This window comes from Pseudorca crassidens, chromosome 1 (genome assembly GCF_039906515.1).
Source record: "Pseudorca crassidens isolate mPseCra1 chromosome 1, mPseCra1.hap1, whole genome shotgun sequence".
NCBI classification, from domain to species: Eukaryota; Metazoa; Chordata; class Mammalia; order Artiodactyla; family Delphinidae; genus Pseudorca; species Pseudorca crassidens.
In genome coordinates, this window is record NC_090296.1 from 27644730 (window position 1) to 27664459 (window position 19730).

Below are 19730 nucleotides of genomic sequence, written 5' to 3' on the forward strand. Positions count from 1 at the left end.
AAAGGCAGGTGTATATGCTCATCTTTCCTCCTAACGCAGGAAGAGCTTATGGTTCTCACTAAAATCTGGATTAAACAAACCACATCCAGGTCTGATCACCATTTTACAACATTTTCTTCTTATTTTCTAGATCAGAGGTCCCATTAGTCTTAGATCTGGCCTACTAATCAAGTTCTGATTAACCTACAAAGGTTGTTTTTTGCTTTTAAACTTGAATAACTTGGCCAGCATTTAAAATTCAGACCTTCCTTCCTGAAGCCCAGTGGCAGCCAGGGCCCATGTGAGGAAGACGGTGGACAGGACAGGAAGGCAGCCCAGAGGCAGTACAAGGAGGTTATCTAAGCAGGGTGGTGCCCCACAAGGGTCAAAGTCCACACAAGGAGGGCATCTGAATGGGGTAGTGACAGGGAGGTTGGGAGACTGGCTACATACGAGGGAACTGAGTAAATAAATATGTTGAAGATAATAGAAGTCAGATTTCTCACTGTTGGAAAAAAGATAAAAAATATGGAAAGGGAAAAAGCTAGAATGAATGCTGTAGTTTTGAGCTAGAATTGGAGGTATTTGTATGAACTCCTGATTTTCAATACAGAGATACAGAAATAAATATAGATGTAAATGTGTATGTATGTGTACATGTACGTATATCTATACACGTATTTCCTAGGTATGTCCATTGCAAGGACCTGATAGCAGAGACACCCCAGAACAATGAGCATATCTAGCACCTGGATCTCTATGTCTAAACACTATCCTCCATTAAAAGCAACCACTGCTCCTTGGAGAAAATAGCTGATTCCAGGCTGGGACAGAGAAAGAAGATGAGCCTGAAATATCTTGTGCTCAAAGAATGAGGGGACATGTCAGAAGGACACAAAAGTCAGCTTAAACGGGCTCCCATTGGCCAAATCTGGGACAATTTGAGCATCAAAATAAATCACGATAGTAAAGGATTACAACCCATTAAATAACACAGGAATCCTTAAGTCCACATTGGTGTATATAAACAAATGAATAAGTGAACAGGATGGAGAGAAAACTCTTCCTGGGAGTAAAATGCCAAATAATAAAAGTAAAAGAAATGATGGAATTAGAAAATCATTATTCCACAACCATCACAGTAATAATTCATTCAGGCAAGAAACACCAATGAATATTAAAATTGTTGGGTGAAAGTGAGATGAAGAATGAGATTTTACATGGTCTCAAAGTATCTCTTCATAAGATATTTATTAATTACAGAGGGGAAAACAAAGTAAATTTACAGTGGAGAAATCTGCCAGACATTGTCTTAAGTGCTCAAACACCACTAAATAGTTATCATGTACCATCGGATCTAATGCAATGAGAACATGGCATCACTTCTGTGACATTCTGGCCAAAAATACATAACCTCAGTCTAATTATGAAAAAATATCAGACAAACACAAATTGAGGGCCATTCTACAAAAATGACTGGCCTAAATCTTAAAAAATGCTGAAGTCATGAAAGTCAAGAAAAGACAGAGTAAATGTTCCAGATATAAGGAGACTGAAGAGACTTGACAACTAAATATAACATGTGATCCTGGATTTGGAGCTTTCTGTTATAAAGAACATTATCAGGACAGATGGCCAAATTTGACTGTGGTCTCTAGAGGAAAGTTAAAAGGCAGTTCTTCATACTATTTTTACAGCTTTCCCATAACTTTGAAATGGTTTCAAAATTGAAAGTTTACAAACAAAAGTTTCTCAATAAAAATCTAGATTTTTCAGCCTCCCTTAAAAAACCAGAAGATCTGGCAATACCACCTGTCTTGGTCCATTCAGGCTGCCGTAACAAAATACTATAAACTGCATAACCTGTGTAGCTTACAAATAACAGAAATTTATTTCTGTTGGCTGGAAGTCCAAGGTCAAGATGCAGGCAGACAGACAGCACCTTCCTGCTGTGTCCTCACAGGGTGGAAGGGGTAAAGAATCCCTCCAGGGCCTCTTATATTAAAGGGCACTAATCATATTCATGAGGGCTCCACCCTCATGACCTAATCACCTCCCAAAGTCCCCATCTCCTAATACCATCACCTTGGGGGTTAGGATTTCCACATATGAACTCGGGAGGTAGCATCCAGACCACAGCACTACCACATATCAATGACTTGCTGCCAATGAATAGTAAATACCCTTTAGGTGGGATATGTGATCTCTGGTTCTCCAGTCTCCACTGGGCCAAACTTTTCAGTGAATGTCCTTGTAAGCATTTAAGTTTGTGACTTGTGATTTAGATCTTCACATATCAAATTTCACCCTATTTAGGTCTGAAAGCTTCAACACAATTTCTTTATTAGAAACACCTAAAAGAGGTAATTCTCTACTAGGTAGCCCACAACCAAGTTTGCAAACACTGCTCCTAACACATACTGAAATTTACACGATGAATTAAGTCTTGAACCTCCCTCTTAATGAAATCAAGATTTAGGAAAAGCTCTCATGACAGAATTTCATAGCCTTGACCTTTAAACAAACAAACAAACAAAAAAGAACAAAGGAATGGGGGGGGGTTCCTACTTTCTTTGTAAATCTGAAACCCTGAGCTCTATTTCACCACCTATGATGAACAGAGAATGCTATGCCCTTTTCTCTTTTTTTGCCACATTAAGATATATATAGATAACCTTTATTCTGACAAATTCTTAAATCAAAAACTACATTTCCTTTTTGCTTTCTAATGTTTCTCAGTGAGAATCAATACAATGATGATAACTGTCTCAAACTCTTGAATGTGTATGTGAAGGAAGGGTTTCAATGTTAGACATACAGTAGGTACCTGATAAGCACTAACCGAAACTACAGCTGAGCTGCTTGTTCAGGAACTTTACCAACATGGAACTCAAACAAGAAGGAAAGCAGAGTTAGTGGGGTCTTTGGAACTCTCTTCCCCCGTTCAAAAACGACTTTGTTCTTCTATGAATACGACACCATAGTCAGAGTTACGGAGAGTCTAGATGTAGGACAGTTAAACCGAACCCCCCAACCCCGCTTTGATAGCTACATGTTCTAACAAACATTCACTACAAATGTACAAAGTAAGGGAGGCCAACTCTCAGGAGACCCTGGCTGTGGCACATGTGTTATCTTTCAGCAGGTGTAACCATTCAGCGCCAGAAAGGCCTGGAGGATGAAGAGACAGCACCTCAGGCAGCCTTGCCAGGAGCCACTGGGTTTCATCCTGGCCTGACCCAGAAAAATCTTATGGAAGAGAACAAGAGGCCCAAGAGCCCTCTGATCTGCTGTCAGCCAGCTGCGGCCGGGAGACTGCCAAAGTGCTGCAGTGACTAGGCAGCGCCCTGCGGAGCCGTCTGGGAGGGGATTACCAGCCTGATCCCCTGGTCTTCAGAGCCAGAAATGACTCAAACTTCACAAACAGCAAGGGCCTGCCAGGGAGGGTGACAATGAGCACTGGAGAGGGGTTTCTTCCCCTTGTTGGTGTCTCTTCCCCCTCTTGCTGCTATGGCAGATTCTGGACAGTGTGCAGCCTGTGAGGTAATCTGAATTCCTTGGCAACCGGCAAGTACCTGAATTCTTTCAAAACCACAGGAATCCAGCAGAGAAAAGGTAAATATCCCTGCGGAGCCAGTGTTAATTAGCAAGGAAGGCTACTGAAGAAGTAACTGGGGGTGGGGAGGAAGGCAGAGGCATTACAAATGCTTTGGGATCTCTTCTGAATTTCCACTGAATAATATGGCTGAGTAGAAGAGAGGCGGTCCCTGACCCGGGCCTTCTCAGTGTCCCATCTTCCCAACCCACCGTGCGGATGGATCTCTCCCAGTTCTCTGGACGGGCACTTTCATTTCCCTGCAGCTGACAGTGCTACCTATCTTTGGGTCTCTAATATGATAGCACATTTGATTTTCAACTCAATTTTGTTTTAATTTTTTTCAACTTTTAATTTTTCCTGTTTCAGTGAAAATTTGGCTATTAGCTTTGTCTCAAAAAAGGGCCTCGTCAAATCATTTAGACCACATACTGGATCCACCTAAAACTGTAAAATCCAGAACAAAGTCTTTTTGGATTCCACCTCTGTCAGGAAAAAAACCCTACACCATTTTGGTAGAGAAAAGCACCCCTCTCTGGAAACTTGAGCGCCCCCTGCTGGTGTAAAACAGTAACATACACGTGAAACTCAAAAAGTAGGAAGGGGCAAAACACTGGACTCAAACACCACTAAGACAATTTTTTAAAATGTCTCAATATTGTGCCCACGTATAAGAAAATAACGAGAGTCTTTCTACTTCCTATGTTAATAAAGCAAGGACAACTGAAATGATTAATCTAGAAAGAAACTATTTAGGGTCTTTTTCTTTAGTAAATTTAAGAAGGTAAAGAATTTACACAAAATTCTTACTTCACAGAACCGTCTTATGAAATCAACTTAATCTTTCTGTCATTAAACATGCATTCTGAGGCCCCAAACAGAAGTGATATGGGATAAGACCCTTCTTTTCTGAAGAAGGAAACCAATTACACTGCCACCAGTTCTGTCTCTTTAGGAAAGATTATGGTTTTCCTTTTTGAGCCTCAAAGTAAAATGGTCTAGTGATCTCATCCCAAACTGATTACCTTCAGTAATGTCTATTTAAAACAAACGTGACCCAAGATTACTAGAGGCTGCAGATCTGGAGATGCTGTAGACTATTGTTGAAAGTAATGACACAGTCGAATGGCTTCTGAGGATTAAAAAGCAGGAGATGAGTGCCAAGACACACAGTGGTTAAGACACAGGGACTTAGGCACATGGAAGTTATTGTGCAGAGCAATGCACCCCTTGCAGGACTGGCTAATAGCCTGTCATAATGTACTACTGTAAAGCTTTTATATTCGCCTATACTTTTAGGTAAAATAGCCAAAACCCTGAAAATTCTTTTTCTTTTGTTTCACAGTTTAATCCAAATTTCTAAAAATTTGTTTTCCAAATTATTCTAAGAAAGAGCATCCATTTTAAAAATATATAAATATATATACTCAGTTCCTGCTGAAGGCAAGAGAAGAGTTACTCAATTCAGTGGGTTCTGACTTCCAACACACAGCCAATAGCCAAAGCACTAGCACATCTGCAGTAAGTTCTATAATAAATATTAGTATTGTTCTCATTTTGCATCTGAGCCATTGAGGCTTTAAAACAATGCCGAATTTTACCAATAGCAAGGGCTATTAATACTGTGGGTGAAATACCTTTGGAATAATTTGCAGAACATATTGCTATGATATCCTTGAGACACAGTAAGCATAAACTTGAGGTCTTTTCCCTATTCAAGAAGTCCAGTTCAGGGCTTCCCTGGTGGCGCAGTGGTTGAGAGTCCGCCTGTCGATGCGGGGGACACGGTTTTGTGCCCCGGTCCGGGAGGATCCCACATGCCGTGGAGCGGCTAGGCCCGTGAGCCATGGCCGCTGGGCCTGCGCGTCCGGAGCCTGTGCTCCGCGGCGGGAGAGGCCACAGCGGTGAGGGGCCCGCGTACCGCAAAAAAAAAAAAAGAAGTCCAGTTCATGGCAGGACATAATCAGTTTCCGAGAAGGGTACAGGAGACAAGCTGGTTGAGGATGAGCGGAGGGAGAAGGGTGAAGGAGCTCATGATACTCATATTCATACTCATGATACATCTCATATTACAAAATGGAAAATCCTCAGCATCTTATACATCTGAGCAGAAGTAAGAGGCCTTATTTCACCTTCTTTTTGCTCTAGATAATATGGAGACTCAGCTTTTATCCCTATACTTCAAAATATGAGAGCACATGTGCCTAAAAACACTACAGAAAACTTCTTTCCGATGAAAATCTGATTAGATTAGTAGTTTGTGCCCAGATACCTGGTTCAGCCCTTTAACTAAAAACTGAGAAATATTTTAGTTTTCTCCCTCCTCAGTTTTCAAGGAACCAGAGGCCTGAACTAGGGAGCTTCCGTGGCCTTCAGTGTTCCCAGGGTTCAAACTCAAATCTTAGTTAAGAATGTGACCACGCTTATAGATGCTGTCACTGCCACCTAGAGGTGAAGGCAAGACATAGCTCAACCAGGTAGAATCTGGTTAACTGTTCTCACCCTCTGACTCTAGTCACACGATGCATCAAAAAATTTTAGTCTAAAAAATAATTAAAATAATTGAAATCCGATTCTAAAAGAACAGCTGTCAGAGTACAATGATATGTCTCAAAGCACCTACACCTAAATATGTAGCCTTCTTTTATCCACGGTATTTCCCATCTTTGATGTACATTTCCTAAAATACAGAAACATATATAGGCCATGCTTTTTACAGATGCAAACCACCTCCTATACTGCTATGCTCTATACAAAAACTATGCATAAAAAGAACTTCAGAGTTCTTTGGTAAAATAGATATATAAGTTTTGTGGGGGAAATACATATATATATATATATATATATATATATATATTAGCTTTGTGAGAGAAAAGAACACAAGCACACCAAAGTTATATACTTATTTTAAACAATTCAAAGGGTCTAAAAAAAACACTGTCACCTGTAAAATCCTATGGATATGGGAAATGAAAATTCAAATTATTATAAGTTGAACTTTATTTTGTAAGTCACACTACCTTAAAACTTAAGAAGTACCTCAAGAAAAACAGAAATATATATATATTATATATATATATATATTATATATATATATATAAAATCACTGTAAAATATATTACAGACTTGTAGGTGAAAAAAAAAAAGCAGCTAATGTCCACCCTAGATACAAGAGGGCATGAAACAGCTCAAGCCTTCAGCTCTGGAGTCAGATCCAGGGGTTCAAATTCCCACTCCACTATCCACCTGCTGGAGACCTCAGGGGAGTGATTTCAAGTTCCCTTACGCAAAGCCTCAGTTTCCGCAACTGCAAAAATGCATGACTTTAAGGTTGTTGTGAGCATTAAAATAAATGCTTGGTATATAACAGGCATACACATGAAAGATTTCTTTTTTTTTTCCTTTTTAGACCATTTGTGAACAACAGTGGCCCTAGGATCTTCATACCAATTGCCATTGCATGAAAATACAATGTGACCCTGGATCCCTGCTGGGAAAGGTGTGTGTTTACATACAAATGCTTGTTCATATGCGTGGATATGCAAGAGAGACTGTGAAGTGATAAGACTGATTTCTGTAATCTGAAGCCCATCTGGGGACACTCTTATTTTCCTGAGTTGAATACAACAGAAAAAACAACCTGATCTTAATACACTCTTTAATGGGTCAACTCGAATAAACACCCTCCGCTCAAGGTCTCTTACCTAGCCAGTCCTTCTTCATAGAGATAGATGACAAGAGGATCATAGGAAGTCACAAGCACATAGAGGCGCACGTCAAACTTGAAATCTGGAAAAAAAATTGGGGTACACAGGAAAAGCTAAGCTCATTTGTCTTCTGTTACAGAAAGAATAGTACAATGTAACAAAGAAATATGAAAGACAGTCCTCCTCTCCCCATGAAACATACACTGCCCACACACCTTCCCTTTTGAGGATAAATAATAAGTATACCATACATTGTAAATATATACATACATGCATTGTACAGTTTTCATATATATTTGTTTCTGTTATAACATATAAAGCACTTTCTTTTTCATTATGTCAAAATCAACTTCAAAATAATACCGTGAGGTAGGTAAGGAACGAGCTTCATCTCTGGAGCCACAGTTGCCAAGAATTCCACACTAGCTTAATAAAGACTTAATAGAGAAGACTATAAAAACGTTAAAAAAAATTTAGTACGATCTAGCCCAATCCAGTCAAAGACCTAATCACAACTCACCATCTATGAGCAGGGGGTTGTTAATGTAACGGGAGACCAAGATGTTCTCTTCCAGGGAAATCTGGTTTGGCTGTTCAGTAAAGAGAAAAATGAAAGGTAGAAGTGCAAAGGAATCCTGACTTACAATAAAGAAGCAAAGTTCTTAACCATTTAGAAATGATAATATGGAAAACTAAAACTCTAAGAAAAGGTTTCCTCTAAGCTACCCATATATTAATTGGCCATATAACACACCACTTCCATAAACACTGTGAGAATCCAATTATAATGGGAGAAAACAAAATTTACACAGCACCTCTCATGATAGAGCCTAAACAGCTTTAAAGATTTATATACATGATATTAAATATTTACATGCCAAGAAAATAAAAGCTACTTAAAAAATAAATTAAAACTTGCTTTCTCCCAAATGTAAAGCATGTTGGATATTTTAGAATACTACCATTATTCTTACAGGAAGGCTTTCATCAAGTTGCTCAGAGAACTTACAGATCTTTCCACAATGGATCCTGGCATTTTCCCTGTGAAATGGGATGGATATTTCACTGACTCACTCCATAGTGCTTGCTATGCCACTGCAGGTAAAGAATGAACTAGATCTTTTAAATACTTTTTTCAATGAAGAAGAGCTGTCTATACAATAAATAATGATGAGTATGATGGGTATTGTAGAAGGCACTGGGGATACAGTGATGAATAAAACAAACGCAATCCCTGCCCTCACAGAGCCCAATCCCTACTCGCAAAGAGTTTGATGTTTGAGTAGAGGGACAGCAAATATATAGAATTTAAAAGAACACAAAGCAGCACACCTACAAGTGCAAGATGTGAGGCTGCAGAGTGGAAAGAGATCTGGAAGAACAATTCCAAATGAGACTAAAACAGAAAAATCAGTTGTCAGTCACCACAATCCATACAGGACAAAAGAACTCCAAAAGGGAAGTGGCTATAATGATAACTGTGATGATAATAGCTATAGTGGCAATAACAGAAACACTATTAACATTTGCAGGAAAAAAATTTTAATAAATGTACTGAAGATTTGTTATGTGCCAACACTGTTCTAATCCCTCACAAGTATTATTTCATTTAATCTTCATCCAACCCATGGTAGGTATAACACCATCCAAATATTACAGATGAGGGAAGAGTCAGAGAGGGTTAGGAATCTGCTCAAAGTCCCACAGCTAGTAAGTGATAGAGCACCATTTGAACCCAGGCAGTCTGCCTCAGAAGCCTAATTCTTAAGCACTATTTGCACCTTTTCTCACAAGTTCTGACCTAAAATAACTGTCCAGACCCAAAAGTTTGCCTTTATAATAATGCATGTGCTATCCCAAGTACTACAGTTATAAAATAAGGATAATTGTGTGACCCATAACATCATACACAACCACAAGAAGCAACTCCGGGGTCAAGATAATGAGATTCCTCTCTCATTTCCCACTGCTGCCACCTCAAACTCAGAACACAACTTCACAAGCCATCTCTATGCATCATACGGACACTACAACATCACTACTGATTCATACTCTGGACTTGGTGATCCACACCATTTCCTGATCAGTTTCTCACACGTACTATCTCTATTTTGAGTCAGCTTAGTATGTAAGAACTGATGCAATCACAGTACAAAGAAGCAAGCTGCAGGTTTCCAAACCTAAAATTAAACAATTGCAGCTCTTTTTCTACTAAGTAACACCTACAGGCTACAACAGATATGTAACCACCCAACTCTACTTGGAACCAGAGACTACAATGGTAATGGTCTTCACTCTATGACACATCTAACATCCATGCCCATTTCCTCTCTTCTCTTCCTCATCATATACATTTGTCCTTTGAATTATGCAGAACATAATCTCTTACATTATTTCGGTAACTTTAGTATTTGTTCAATGGTCTATACCTCTCATTTCTATCTGCACTAGTAATTAAATTGTAAGCTCACGGAAGAAAAGAATTGTTTGAGTACAGTTTTTTTGTATAGTGTAATATACTGATAAGCAACTAACGAAATTTTTGACATCTTCAAGCCTGTCTCCTTTTCATCCATCCCCAATTAACTCATTTTAAATGATGTCAATTCTAAGCTCAAATTGCCCTCCCAAGTATGCTAAAGCAAGAATCTGAATTGTTGGGAAAGTTGGAAACCCATCCATTTTTCTAATTCAACTTTAAGATTAAAGCTCATGGTATCTGTTAAGTTATTATAAGGTAGACTGGTACAGTGGTTAAGAGGGCACGCTCTGGAATCAGCAAGACGAGTTAAAATCTTCACTTACTATGGAAGGAATAGTAACTACCTCTTAGGGTTCTCATAAAGTCTAAGTGAGATTATATTTGGAAGGTAGAGTGGTAGGCACATAGTAGATGCTCAAGAAGTATCAGTTAGTATTATTATTGCAAACTCAAGAGTATCTATGTGGTTCCATTTACTGAGTTCCACAACTCAACAGCATTCCTCACGACGTGCCACACACCATTCTGCTCAGAGCAGTGCACTGATTTATAATGAAGATACATAAGAATAGGAGATGATCCCTATTCCTGAAAAGCCTTTAAGGAGTGGCAGCACCTGGCACACAACAGGGACTCCCTAAATATTTGTTGAACAATGAGAAAAATGGAGAGCACCTAAGAAAACATAAACAAATAGAAACAAGAGAGCTGTACGGAATTATATTCACAAATAAAGGAGTGAAAAGAGTGACCAAAATACTCTCCTGATACTTCAAAATCTCAGAGAAAACACTAATATTTTATTTACCATGAATAATGTGTGAGACAAGGATGACTAAATTTGACTTCCATAAATCAAATTCATACCTTAATCAGAAAACACCAGATCTTTTCCCTCCTCTATATGAATATACTAAATTGGGAAAACATGGCATTTAGTCACGGTTACTGCAGGAGCTGAAGCAAACACAACTCTGTTCCTTTATGCTGTATTTTCAGAGCTAAAAAGCACATCATTAAGAGACCACGTTCTCCAATCAGCCAAGATGCTTCCATCTGTAGGAGCTCACACTCCTCTCTCTTCAGTATTACGTAAAAGTAATCCTTCTTCTATCCTTTATCCTATTCTCATAGTGGTAAAAGTTGCTATTTGCAGATATTTTCCAAAGGTTATGACTATTGGGGGAATTTTTAATACGAGGCCCTCTCATTCCTCACTCCAGTGGGAAGACAGGGAAAGATGTTTTTATTTGGCCCTCACACCTAACTCTGCCCTCCCTCCCCCATCCCTCACCCACTCACACTAGCTCTGCTTGCAGACCCTCCACTGGAGCACTCCCTCTCCCTCCCCCTTGAATCTAAAAGGAAAGCAGGCAGCAGCCTTGGAAAGAGTTACTTCATCCAGTTGGCTAATGGGTCACATATTCCATGGGAAAGGATCCAGGTATGGAAAAGAGGAGATGGTTAGGCCTTGTGTGTAAGGAGGGAGAGAAGAGTATTAACTGCATGGTTTGTAGGTCTGGGTAAAAGGTGATAAAATTCCAGATTTGGAGAAAAGTGGGAATATTTTGCCATTATGTCCACATGCTGCCAGCTCCCCTGGTGCTTGCTGGCATCTTCCCAGGCTTCTGTCTGGCACTTCCACCAAAGACCTCAAAGAATCAGACTCATTCCAAAGCTTCACTGAGCGGGAGGTGGCAGGCAAAGGGTCCTGCCAAGTACTTTGATCTCTGCAGGGGGTCTCTAGGGAGTCAGCCCAGGGAGATGTGGGAGGGAGGAGAGCCTGCCAAGTGCATTCTCTAAAGACTTGTCACCCCCTGTATGAGACGCGTGCGGCATCCAGGGAAGAGTCAGGGCATGGGGTTCTCAGCCCCACCAAAGAAAGTTTAACTTTTCTATTCTTTATGATGTTGGTTTTAAAATAACAAATCACCAGGGCAAAAGAGCATTCCAAGAGAAAAAAGTCCCAGATGAGCTGGGAATAGATCCTATTCTTTTTGACTCATGTCTAAGAAAATAAAAAGCAAACTTGTACCACAGTTGACTTTCAATAGCAATTCCATTTGGCAGCTAAAACCCAAACCCAAACTAGTGCCGTCTATGAGATTCAAACAACACTGGAGCTCCTGGCACAAAGCTGAAGGAAAAGCTGTTGGACAGGAGCCTTCACACCAAGGTCAGAAGAGAGACAAGAAAAGAGAGATCCAAGGCTTATGAGCAGTGCCTTCTGTCACAAGAGACCCAGGGCAAAAGGCCCTCCAGAGTGACCCAGGGTCAGGTAGCAGAACTTGTAGCCTGGGCTTGGGGCTGTATAGCTACTGCCTCAGAACCAGATCCTATATTTCTTCAGCATGAAAGGTCTGGCCATCAGTATTTACTGTAGAGTTTTTAGTCCAGACTGAATTTAAGGATTTTCCCATATGAAAGACCCCTTAGAAAGTTAGTTTCTGCACATATAGGAAATAGCTCAGACCATGTGAAAAGAAAGAGAACTGGGGAATTTGGGATGGTGTACCGACCACGCACATGACATATCCGCCTCCCCCTCTTCCCTTCCAGGGTTCCACCGTAAGGACAGAGTAGACATTTTATTTATTTATTTTTTAATGTGATACGCAGGCCTCTCACTGCCGTGGCCTCTCCCGCTGCAGAGCACAGGCTCCGGACACACAGGCCCAGCGGCCATGGCCCACGGGCCCAGCCACTCCGCGGCATGTGGGATCCTCCCAGACCGGGGCACGAACCTGCGTCCCCTGCATCGGCAGGCGGACTCCCAACCACTGCGCCACCAGGGAAGCCCCAGAGTAGACATTTTTAAACGTCTGAAATGATAACAAAGCTAGAAAACAGTTAAAGGAGCCAACAAAAGACCAAAGGTTTAAGGAAATCCTGAAAGACAGAAAGAAGATAGGAACAGGTTGAGGAAACAGAGCAGAAGAAGCCCAGCCCCAAATATCAGAGGTGAGAGTGATCTTCCCAAGGAGACTTCTGAGAAGTTCCATGCTGGCAGTGAACTAACACGAAGAGCAAGAGGGAGCCAATGGACAAGAATCAGATAATTAATTAAATAACAAACAGCATTTAAAACAGTGCGGCCAACAGGCCTTCTTCTCCAGCAACCAAAGCTTTGCCCTCAGGATGAAACCTAACAACTGTCTTGGGAGGACATCTTCTGTGGGTGGGCACAGGCATCCCACAGAGCAGTGGAACTTGAGGCCACTGCATCCCTACAGCAGACACAAAGGTGAAGAGACAGGAAAGGTAGCACCGCCCCACAAGGAAATCACCCAACTCTTCCTTTATATCCACAATCAGGCAGGCCCTGTTTTGGCAAGGGGGAAGGAAGAAGCACGCTTCCTCACCCATATCCACCTAAGGTGCGGCCTGACATTCAACACACTTTGCCCTCACACAAAGCACAGTCAGCCTCCTGTCCAGTGAGATGTTATTAGGGAATCAGTCCTACACAACAGTAGGGGAAACCCAGGCCAGCTGTCAAAATTTGAATCAGTCTAGTCTTGTTCATCAGTGTGACTCAACATCTAAGGTCACTGAAATTGAGAAAACCCCACAGCAGGAAAAAAAACCACGATCCCATGAAAATTGGTGAAACAAAAGAGAACTTTAAAACACTTTCAATTCGTATCCTCAGAAAGACCCGCCAGCAAACTGCATCTACTAAGCAACAACAGGCTGTTATCACAAAAGAAAAAAAAAAGGCAAATGAGAAAATAAGAGTGTTTGTACCTTATGATAGCCAATATAGAAATACAGTAGATGGAATGAACGATAAAATGGACAGAGCTCACACTGGTGATCCAGAAGGTAAAGATGGGAAAAGACAGAGAATTTAAAATGAGAGAAAAGCTGACATGAAGGAAACACCCAGAATGCCTCAAAAAGAAGTTACAGAAGCAGAAGCATAGACAAAAAATGAATGATTTTTCCTGAACTAAAGAAAAATACTAGCTTCCAGATTGAAAGGGCTGACCAAAGGTCCAGGAGGAAGAATGAACAAAGACCCAGACTGAAATATTGGTTAAATTTCAGAATTCCCATCTGTAAAGTTTCTATTGAGTTAAAATTTTTTACTCAACTTATAGATAAAGCAAAAAAACTGAATCATAGTTACTGAAGAGAATGTAAATATCATAAACCTTTAAAATATAAAAATAATAAAAAGTAATCAAAGCTGGAGATGTAATGTGGAAGGAAGGGTAGGGGGTGATATGAGTGCAGTGAATATCAAACTGAGAATTAGAAACAAAATGTAAAGTTGAGAAAAGAAGAAACATAAATCAACTGTATTAGGTTACTACTGTTGTTAGTCTAGCCAGTGAGAGTGGGGTTGGGATTTTATTTCATTTACTTTGTATATGTATTCAACTGAAAAACAACTTTTAATGAGGATTTTGCAAAGAATCAAGATATTAATGACTTTTGAAAAAAGAAGAGGATGAGGAGGAAGAAGAAGAGGGGGGACGGAGGGGGCCAGGAGCAGCAAGGATGCCATGCCAGACTAAGGTTAATTTGCTTGATGACCTTGAGGGTAGGAACCCACAGTTCTCCTCACAACAGAAACTAAATGTATGTGCTACCAATTAATGCTTAGTGCCAAGGAATTAGCAAGGCAGAATGCTGAAAGCAGAAAAAGTACCTCTTTTCTGCTGACACCAAAGGCTGCCCTCCCCCCAAATTCAATCAAGTGACTTATTAGCCATAGAGTAACTGTTGGCATGGGAGGAGGTTACTGCCAGTAAGGTGAATAGTAGACTCATACCCCTCCTCAAATCACACTTCTGAATGCAGACTTAGTAGCTAAGACAAAGGGTGAAGCAGGGAAGAACAAACACAGAGCGAAGTATGCCACCCGCTGCATACTTACATTGTTGATCAGGTAGACACCCCGCCCCCTGGAAGAGGCCACTGGTTTTACTATCCAAGGTCCCCGGTCCTTTGAATATGAATCTGCTCAAAATATTGGGAGACAAAACAGGGAAGAAAGAAACAAAGAGAAAGAAGGGACATGAGTTTATTATCTTAAATTTTAACACTAGTTATCTACTCAGGTACCCAAAGAATTTTCCAAATTTCTAAGTGGAGGACAGCAACTAAAATAACCTGTATTTTTGGACTAGCCTTAAAAATGAAAACAGAGAAAGAGAGAGAAAGGAAAGAGAGGAAGAGACAGCAATATTACATAATATATTTCTTCCACCATTTCCCCTCTTGAATGAGAGGATGAAGACAAAATAAGGCAAATATCGGGATGTTCGTCTATTACTGTCACAAACAACCTTCACGAATCTTTGATATCCTCGCCTCCTTTAACTAAAGGACCTCCAGAGGCTCACACTGCAGACGGTGACAACGCGAGTCAAAGGCCAGATCCCCTAATATGGTTACTTTCCTCAAGCAGTTTCTCTGAGCTTGTAAGAAAAAATCGCCTTAAATAAAACAATGTGAGTAGAAAGGTAGGACAATAATTGACGAGTGGTTAAAAGGTGCCCTTTACTTTTGTTCCTTTCGCAGGTTCAGGTTTACGCTTTAAATACCTTTGGGTCATAGGAAAAGAAAACACACAACCAATATGAGGAGTCCCAGAGGCCTGCAGATGGCTCCGGCCTCCACTTAGGGAAGGTCAGTGGACACGAGAGAGAAGCAGAGACAAAGGACTCTCCCTCTGATAGGAGCCAAACTGTCTTTTCAAGGCCTCCCAACAGGAACTTGATTTGTGTCGGTGCCACAAACCATTTCACCAGGAGAGAAAGAAGACCTCCTTGTCTTCTCTCCGCCACCCTCCCCTGCTTTTTCCCTTGATGTGACCTCACAGAATTAGAAAAAAATGTCACGTGCCACACAGAATGTAAAACTCCATGAGCAACTCCACTTCTGGGAATGTATTCTCTGGTCCTACTCACACATACTGGAACATTCTTTGTAGAAGATTATTCAGTGTTGCATTTTAATAGCAAAAGACATCCATCAACTAATTAAATACACTATATTGCATCTATATGAGGGGCTGGCAAAAGCTATTTTTTGGTAAAAAGCCAGATAATAAATAGCTTAGGCTTTGCAGGCCATGCAACTATTCAACTCTGTCATTGTAGCTCAAAAGTTACCATAAACAATACGTAAACAAAGGAGCATGGCTGGGCCCCCAAAAACCTTTATTTATGGACACTGAATTTCCTATGATTTCCACATGCCACAAAATTTTATTCTTCTTTTGATTTTTTTCAAGCATTTAAAAATGTAAAAATCATTTTTAGCTCTTGGGATACATATAAAAAGGCATAGGACCAGATGTGACACAAGGGCTGTAGTTTGCAGACACCTGCTCTACATAATGAAATATTAAGCAGACACACAAAATGAGAATGTTATTAAGGAACAGAGAGGGAATGAGCTCAAAGAGACTGTTGAGTGTTACGAAGTAAAGTGCAGGGCACTGGGTATTGTATGCTCCCATCTGTTCACATACACACTCAAGCCATGTGCCAGTAAGTGCAGAGAATACCTCTAGAAGGATATGTAAAAATACTAATAACACTGATCACCTCTGGGGAGAACTGGATGACTGAGGAAAAGAGGAGAAAAAAGGCTTTTCACTGATTATTGTTTTGTATGTTTTGGGGGGTACCGTGACTATATTACCTACATCATTTACATAATTTTAAATTCCTGCAATAGATGGCATATTAATATAAGACAATTTAAATCTCTATAAACTGAAGTCACTGAATAGATGTATATATATATACACTTTATATATTTTTTCCATTTTGCCATTTTCCCCAAATTCTGAGGATACAATAGTTTGAGAACAAAAGGAACAATTAATAGTAAAATAAAACAAAAAAATTACAAAAATTTTTAAACTTCATTCATTCATTCAATACTTCTAAGTACCCAACCCGTGTTACACAGTTTGCTAGTATGGGGCATGCAGAAGTGAAAAGACAGCAGAAAGGCAGGCCCTAAGCAAGTAATTAGACACACCGAGCTCACAAAGAGGAAGTGAGGGAGCTACATACAGCAATGCCGAAGAAAATGACCAGACCTGTCTGAAGACAGTACCCCCTGTGGTGACAAACGGACGCAGAAAATGCTCGTTTTCAGAACAGGGAAAATCTAGCTAAATGCAACTTCTGCCATCTAACGCGTTTAATAAATCTTACTTTGTGGACTAGGCTTATCAGAAGTTTCTGGTGCTTCACTTTTATCATGTTCTTGAAATTCTAAATATCAAAAAAAGTGTCTTCATGCTAGGCCTTTCTCCTTGATTTGCTGTATTTCAGAACAAGGATTGATTTCTTTCACAGGTTCCAAAAATGTGGGTCAGAAGCAAAGCAAGGCAAAGAGCTTGGCAGCCTGTCAGGATGAAGATATACTAGACAGGGCCTGCAACTCTTTCTGGTGCCTTCCAGGTCCTATGGTTGCAGCATGCTCAATCTAATGGAAAGAGCACTGAACCAGGCGTAGGAAGATCTGAGTTCTAATTCTGACTTTTCTAATTCCGGGCAATTTGCTTGAATTATCCAGTCTCATCTTTAAAATGAGAGGTTTAGTCATTTGAATTATGAGATCTCTCACAATCCTACTATTATGATTCTATAAATTTACTGATTACTTTGAAATCCAGTCATCTGAAATTAACTGGCTGACATTAAAGTTTTGCTCATTCCTTAGAATTATTTCTGTCTCTCTTGCAACTAAAGATGACCAGAGGATGCAATTCTGGGCAGTGAGAAGTAAACAGAAATCTGCCAGGGCGTGGGGGGAAAGTTCTGCTTTTCTGATATTGGCGCCACCCTGCCTTCCTTGTTGTTTCCTTTTCCCTGCTTAGAAAGCTGTCCACAGCTGGGGAGTGGCTGCAGTTGGCAAGATCCTTAGTTAGGTTCTTCGGGGTCACAGACCTCCGACTGTACTATATACTGTTACACTAGCAACAGTGGCACCAGGAATCTAGCAAGATCTGGTCTGTATATTGCAAGCCCCACATTTTAATTACTGGGAACAGTTTGGCAGTATCCAGGCTTTCACATCTCTTGAGGCAGTGTTTGGTCTCTGGGCTAGGTCTCTACAGAGATGGATTTCAGGTTTTCTCTTATTAGAACAAAAAGCTATACAAATTCATGAGATCTGCCTTGGCTGGTCTCTCTAGAGTCTTCAGGCAATCCTCATATCTGTTCCTTATCAGTTCCCTTTCAAAGGCTCTTTCACAGGCTAGTCACATGCCTTTCTGCTCCTCTCAAACACCCAAACCCATCCCTAGGCCCCTCATTCCTGGTATGTGCCCTCATCACCCTCTCACCAAGAAGGCTGGGAATCTGTAACATAAACCCGCTCACCTGCTTTCCTCTCCATCTCAAATGTTACCTGGATGACCACTTAGCCGCCTTCTTTCTCTCCTTTTAGGGGAGAGACACGCCCTGCTTCCTGAAGCTCACCCTTCTACTTGGGCTCTTGACTAAACCCTCTCCTGCCTCCTCTGGGACCTCATTCCCTTGCTCATATCTTCAAGGTCTCTCTCCCCTCTGATTTCTCTGTAGTTCTTCTTCTCTTCCTTTTTCCCTTCCTTGGTAGTAACATCCACCTCCATATCTGCAACTTCCAGAGCCTATAACTGGCCAGAACTCAAAACTGCCTTTACAACTGCCTGCAAAACATCACCACGCGGAGGTCTGTAGGCACCTCAAATCCACACCAGGTCCAAAATGTGACACTCCTCTTGCCCTTCAACACTTTTCCTCTACGTCAGCGGTCCCCAACCTTTTTGGCACCAGGGACTGGTTTCGTGGTTCCACGGCCGAGGGGTTGGGGAGTGGGGGGCAGGGGTGGTGGTTCAGGCGGTAATGCGAGCGGTGGGGACGATGGGGAGCGGCAGGTAAAGCTTCACTTGCTCGACCGCTGCTCACCTCCTGCTGTGCGGCCCAGTTCCTAACAGGAACCCCGGGGGTTGGGGACCCCTGCTCTACATTCCTCGTTACACTCCCTGGTTAAAGACTTAATGCTCCTCCCAGCTTCTCAGACTCACACCTTTGACCTCTGCCTCACTACTCACAGCCACTTAGTAAACTGTGTTTATTCTACCATTCTTTCCACTGCCTCCATTCCGTTCCAGCTACCTAGCTCAGTCTATCTACACTTCTTACCTGGATTATGACTTCCAAAGCGACCACTGTGTTTCCTCCCCCTGCTCCCTCCAATTCATTTCATGCAGTTATTTTCCTAAAGGCCAACCTGTCCATGTCACTTGCCTTCTCAAAAATATCCTATTGTCTGCGCTCAAGCAAGCACTGGAAGGTCAGGAACACAAGTGTCATGGAGAAAAGGGAATTTCTGAGTTATAATATGCTAGGTGGACAGCAGAGGAAATGAAGAGAACTTAAAACAGACTTTAGGAGGAAGAGGAATGTCTCTTTGAAAGAGGAAGTGGTAGGAGGAGGCAAGTTTCTCCCCTAATATGTAAACTTAGCAACACAACTGACCTACTAATGCTGGATTTCTCCCCAGTGGATTTAAGTGTAGAGGTCATGGACTCTGGACTACTGGCAAAGAATGACTGGCATCCTGGCAGGACTGAAACCAAGAAGCTTCCTCTTTACCATCACATCTTCCCTGGTCCCTCTTCTACCACACAATAAGTCCCTGCTGTGGTCTTTGGGAGGCAACAGCAATGAGGGATTTGTTTTCAGACTGAAGAACATCATTTGCCTGTAATAACTGCCCTGGGGCTCAATGTGGTGGCTTTGGGTTGCAGCTATATTCATTCTATGTGTGCTACTGACCTTTTGAATTCATTTTTGTTAGAATGTAGAAACTGTAAGAGTTTGAATAATATGCTGAAGAAATGGGGCTTCCCTGGTGGCGCAGTTGTTAAGAATACACCTGCCAATGCAGGGGACAGGGGTTCGATCCCTGGTCTGGGAAGATCCCACATGCTGCGGAGCAACTAAGC

The 19730-nt window shown here is 41.1% G+C and overlaps 1 protein-coding gene and 1 long non-coding RNA gene across 19 annotated transcripts in view; one reads left to right on the top strand and one right to left on the bottom strand.

The window, feature by feature from the left end:
* TTLL5 (tubulin tyrosine ligase like 5) overlaps positions 1–19730 on the bottom strand; it is a 306516-nt gene that overhangs the window by 251069 nt on the left and 35717 nt on the right. For all 16 annotated transcript variants that reach the window (XM_067729894.1, XM_067729939.1, XM_067729917.1 and 13 more), the window contains 3 exons: positions 14649–14731; positions 7802–7871; positions 7279–7363 (listed from right to left, as the gene is read on the bottom strand). In XM_067729894.1, the coding sequence (XP_067585995.1) occupies positions 7279–7363; positions 7802–7871; positions 14649–14731 (238 nt within the window). The remainder of the gene's footprint in view (positions 1–7278; positions 7364–7801; positions 7872–14648; positions 14732–19730) is intronic.
* The window catches only part of LOC137220405 (uncharacterized), a 36948-nt gene continuing 20510 nt past the window's right edge, over positions 3293–19730 (top strand). For 2 of the 3 annotated variants that reach the window (XR_010941705.1, XR_010941699.1), the window contains exons 1-3: positions 3293–3594; positions 6984–7073; positions 8258–8382. This is a non-coding gene — a long non-coding RNA (uncharacterized lncRNA). Of the gene's footprint in view, positions 3595–6983; positions 7074–8257; positions 8383–15295; positions 16949–19730 lie in introns of those variants that run through there. The other variant, XR_010941707.1, reaches the window with a different exon arrangement.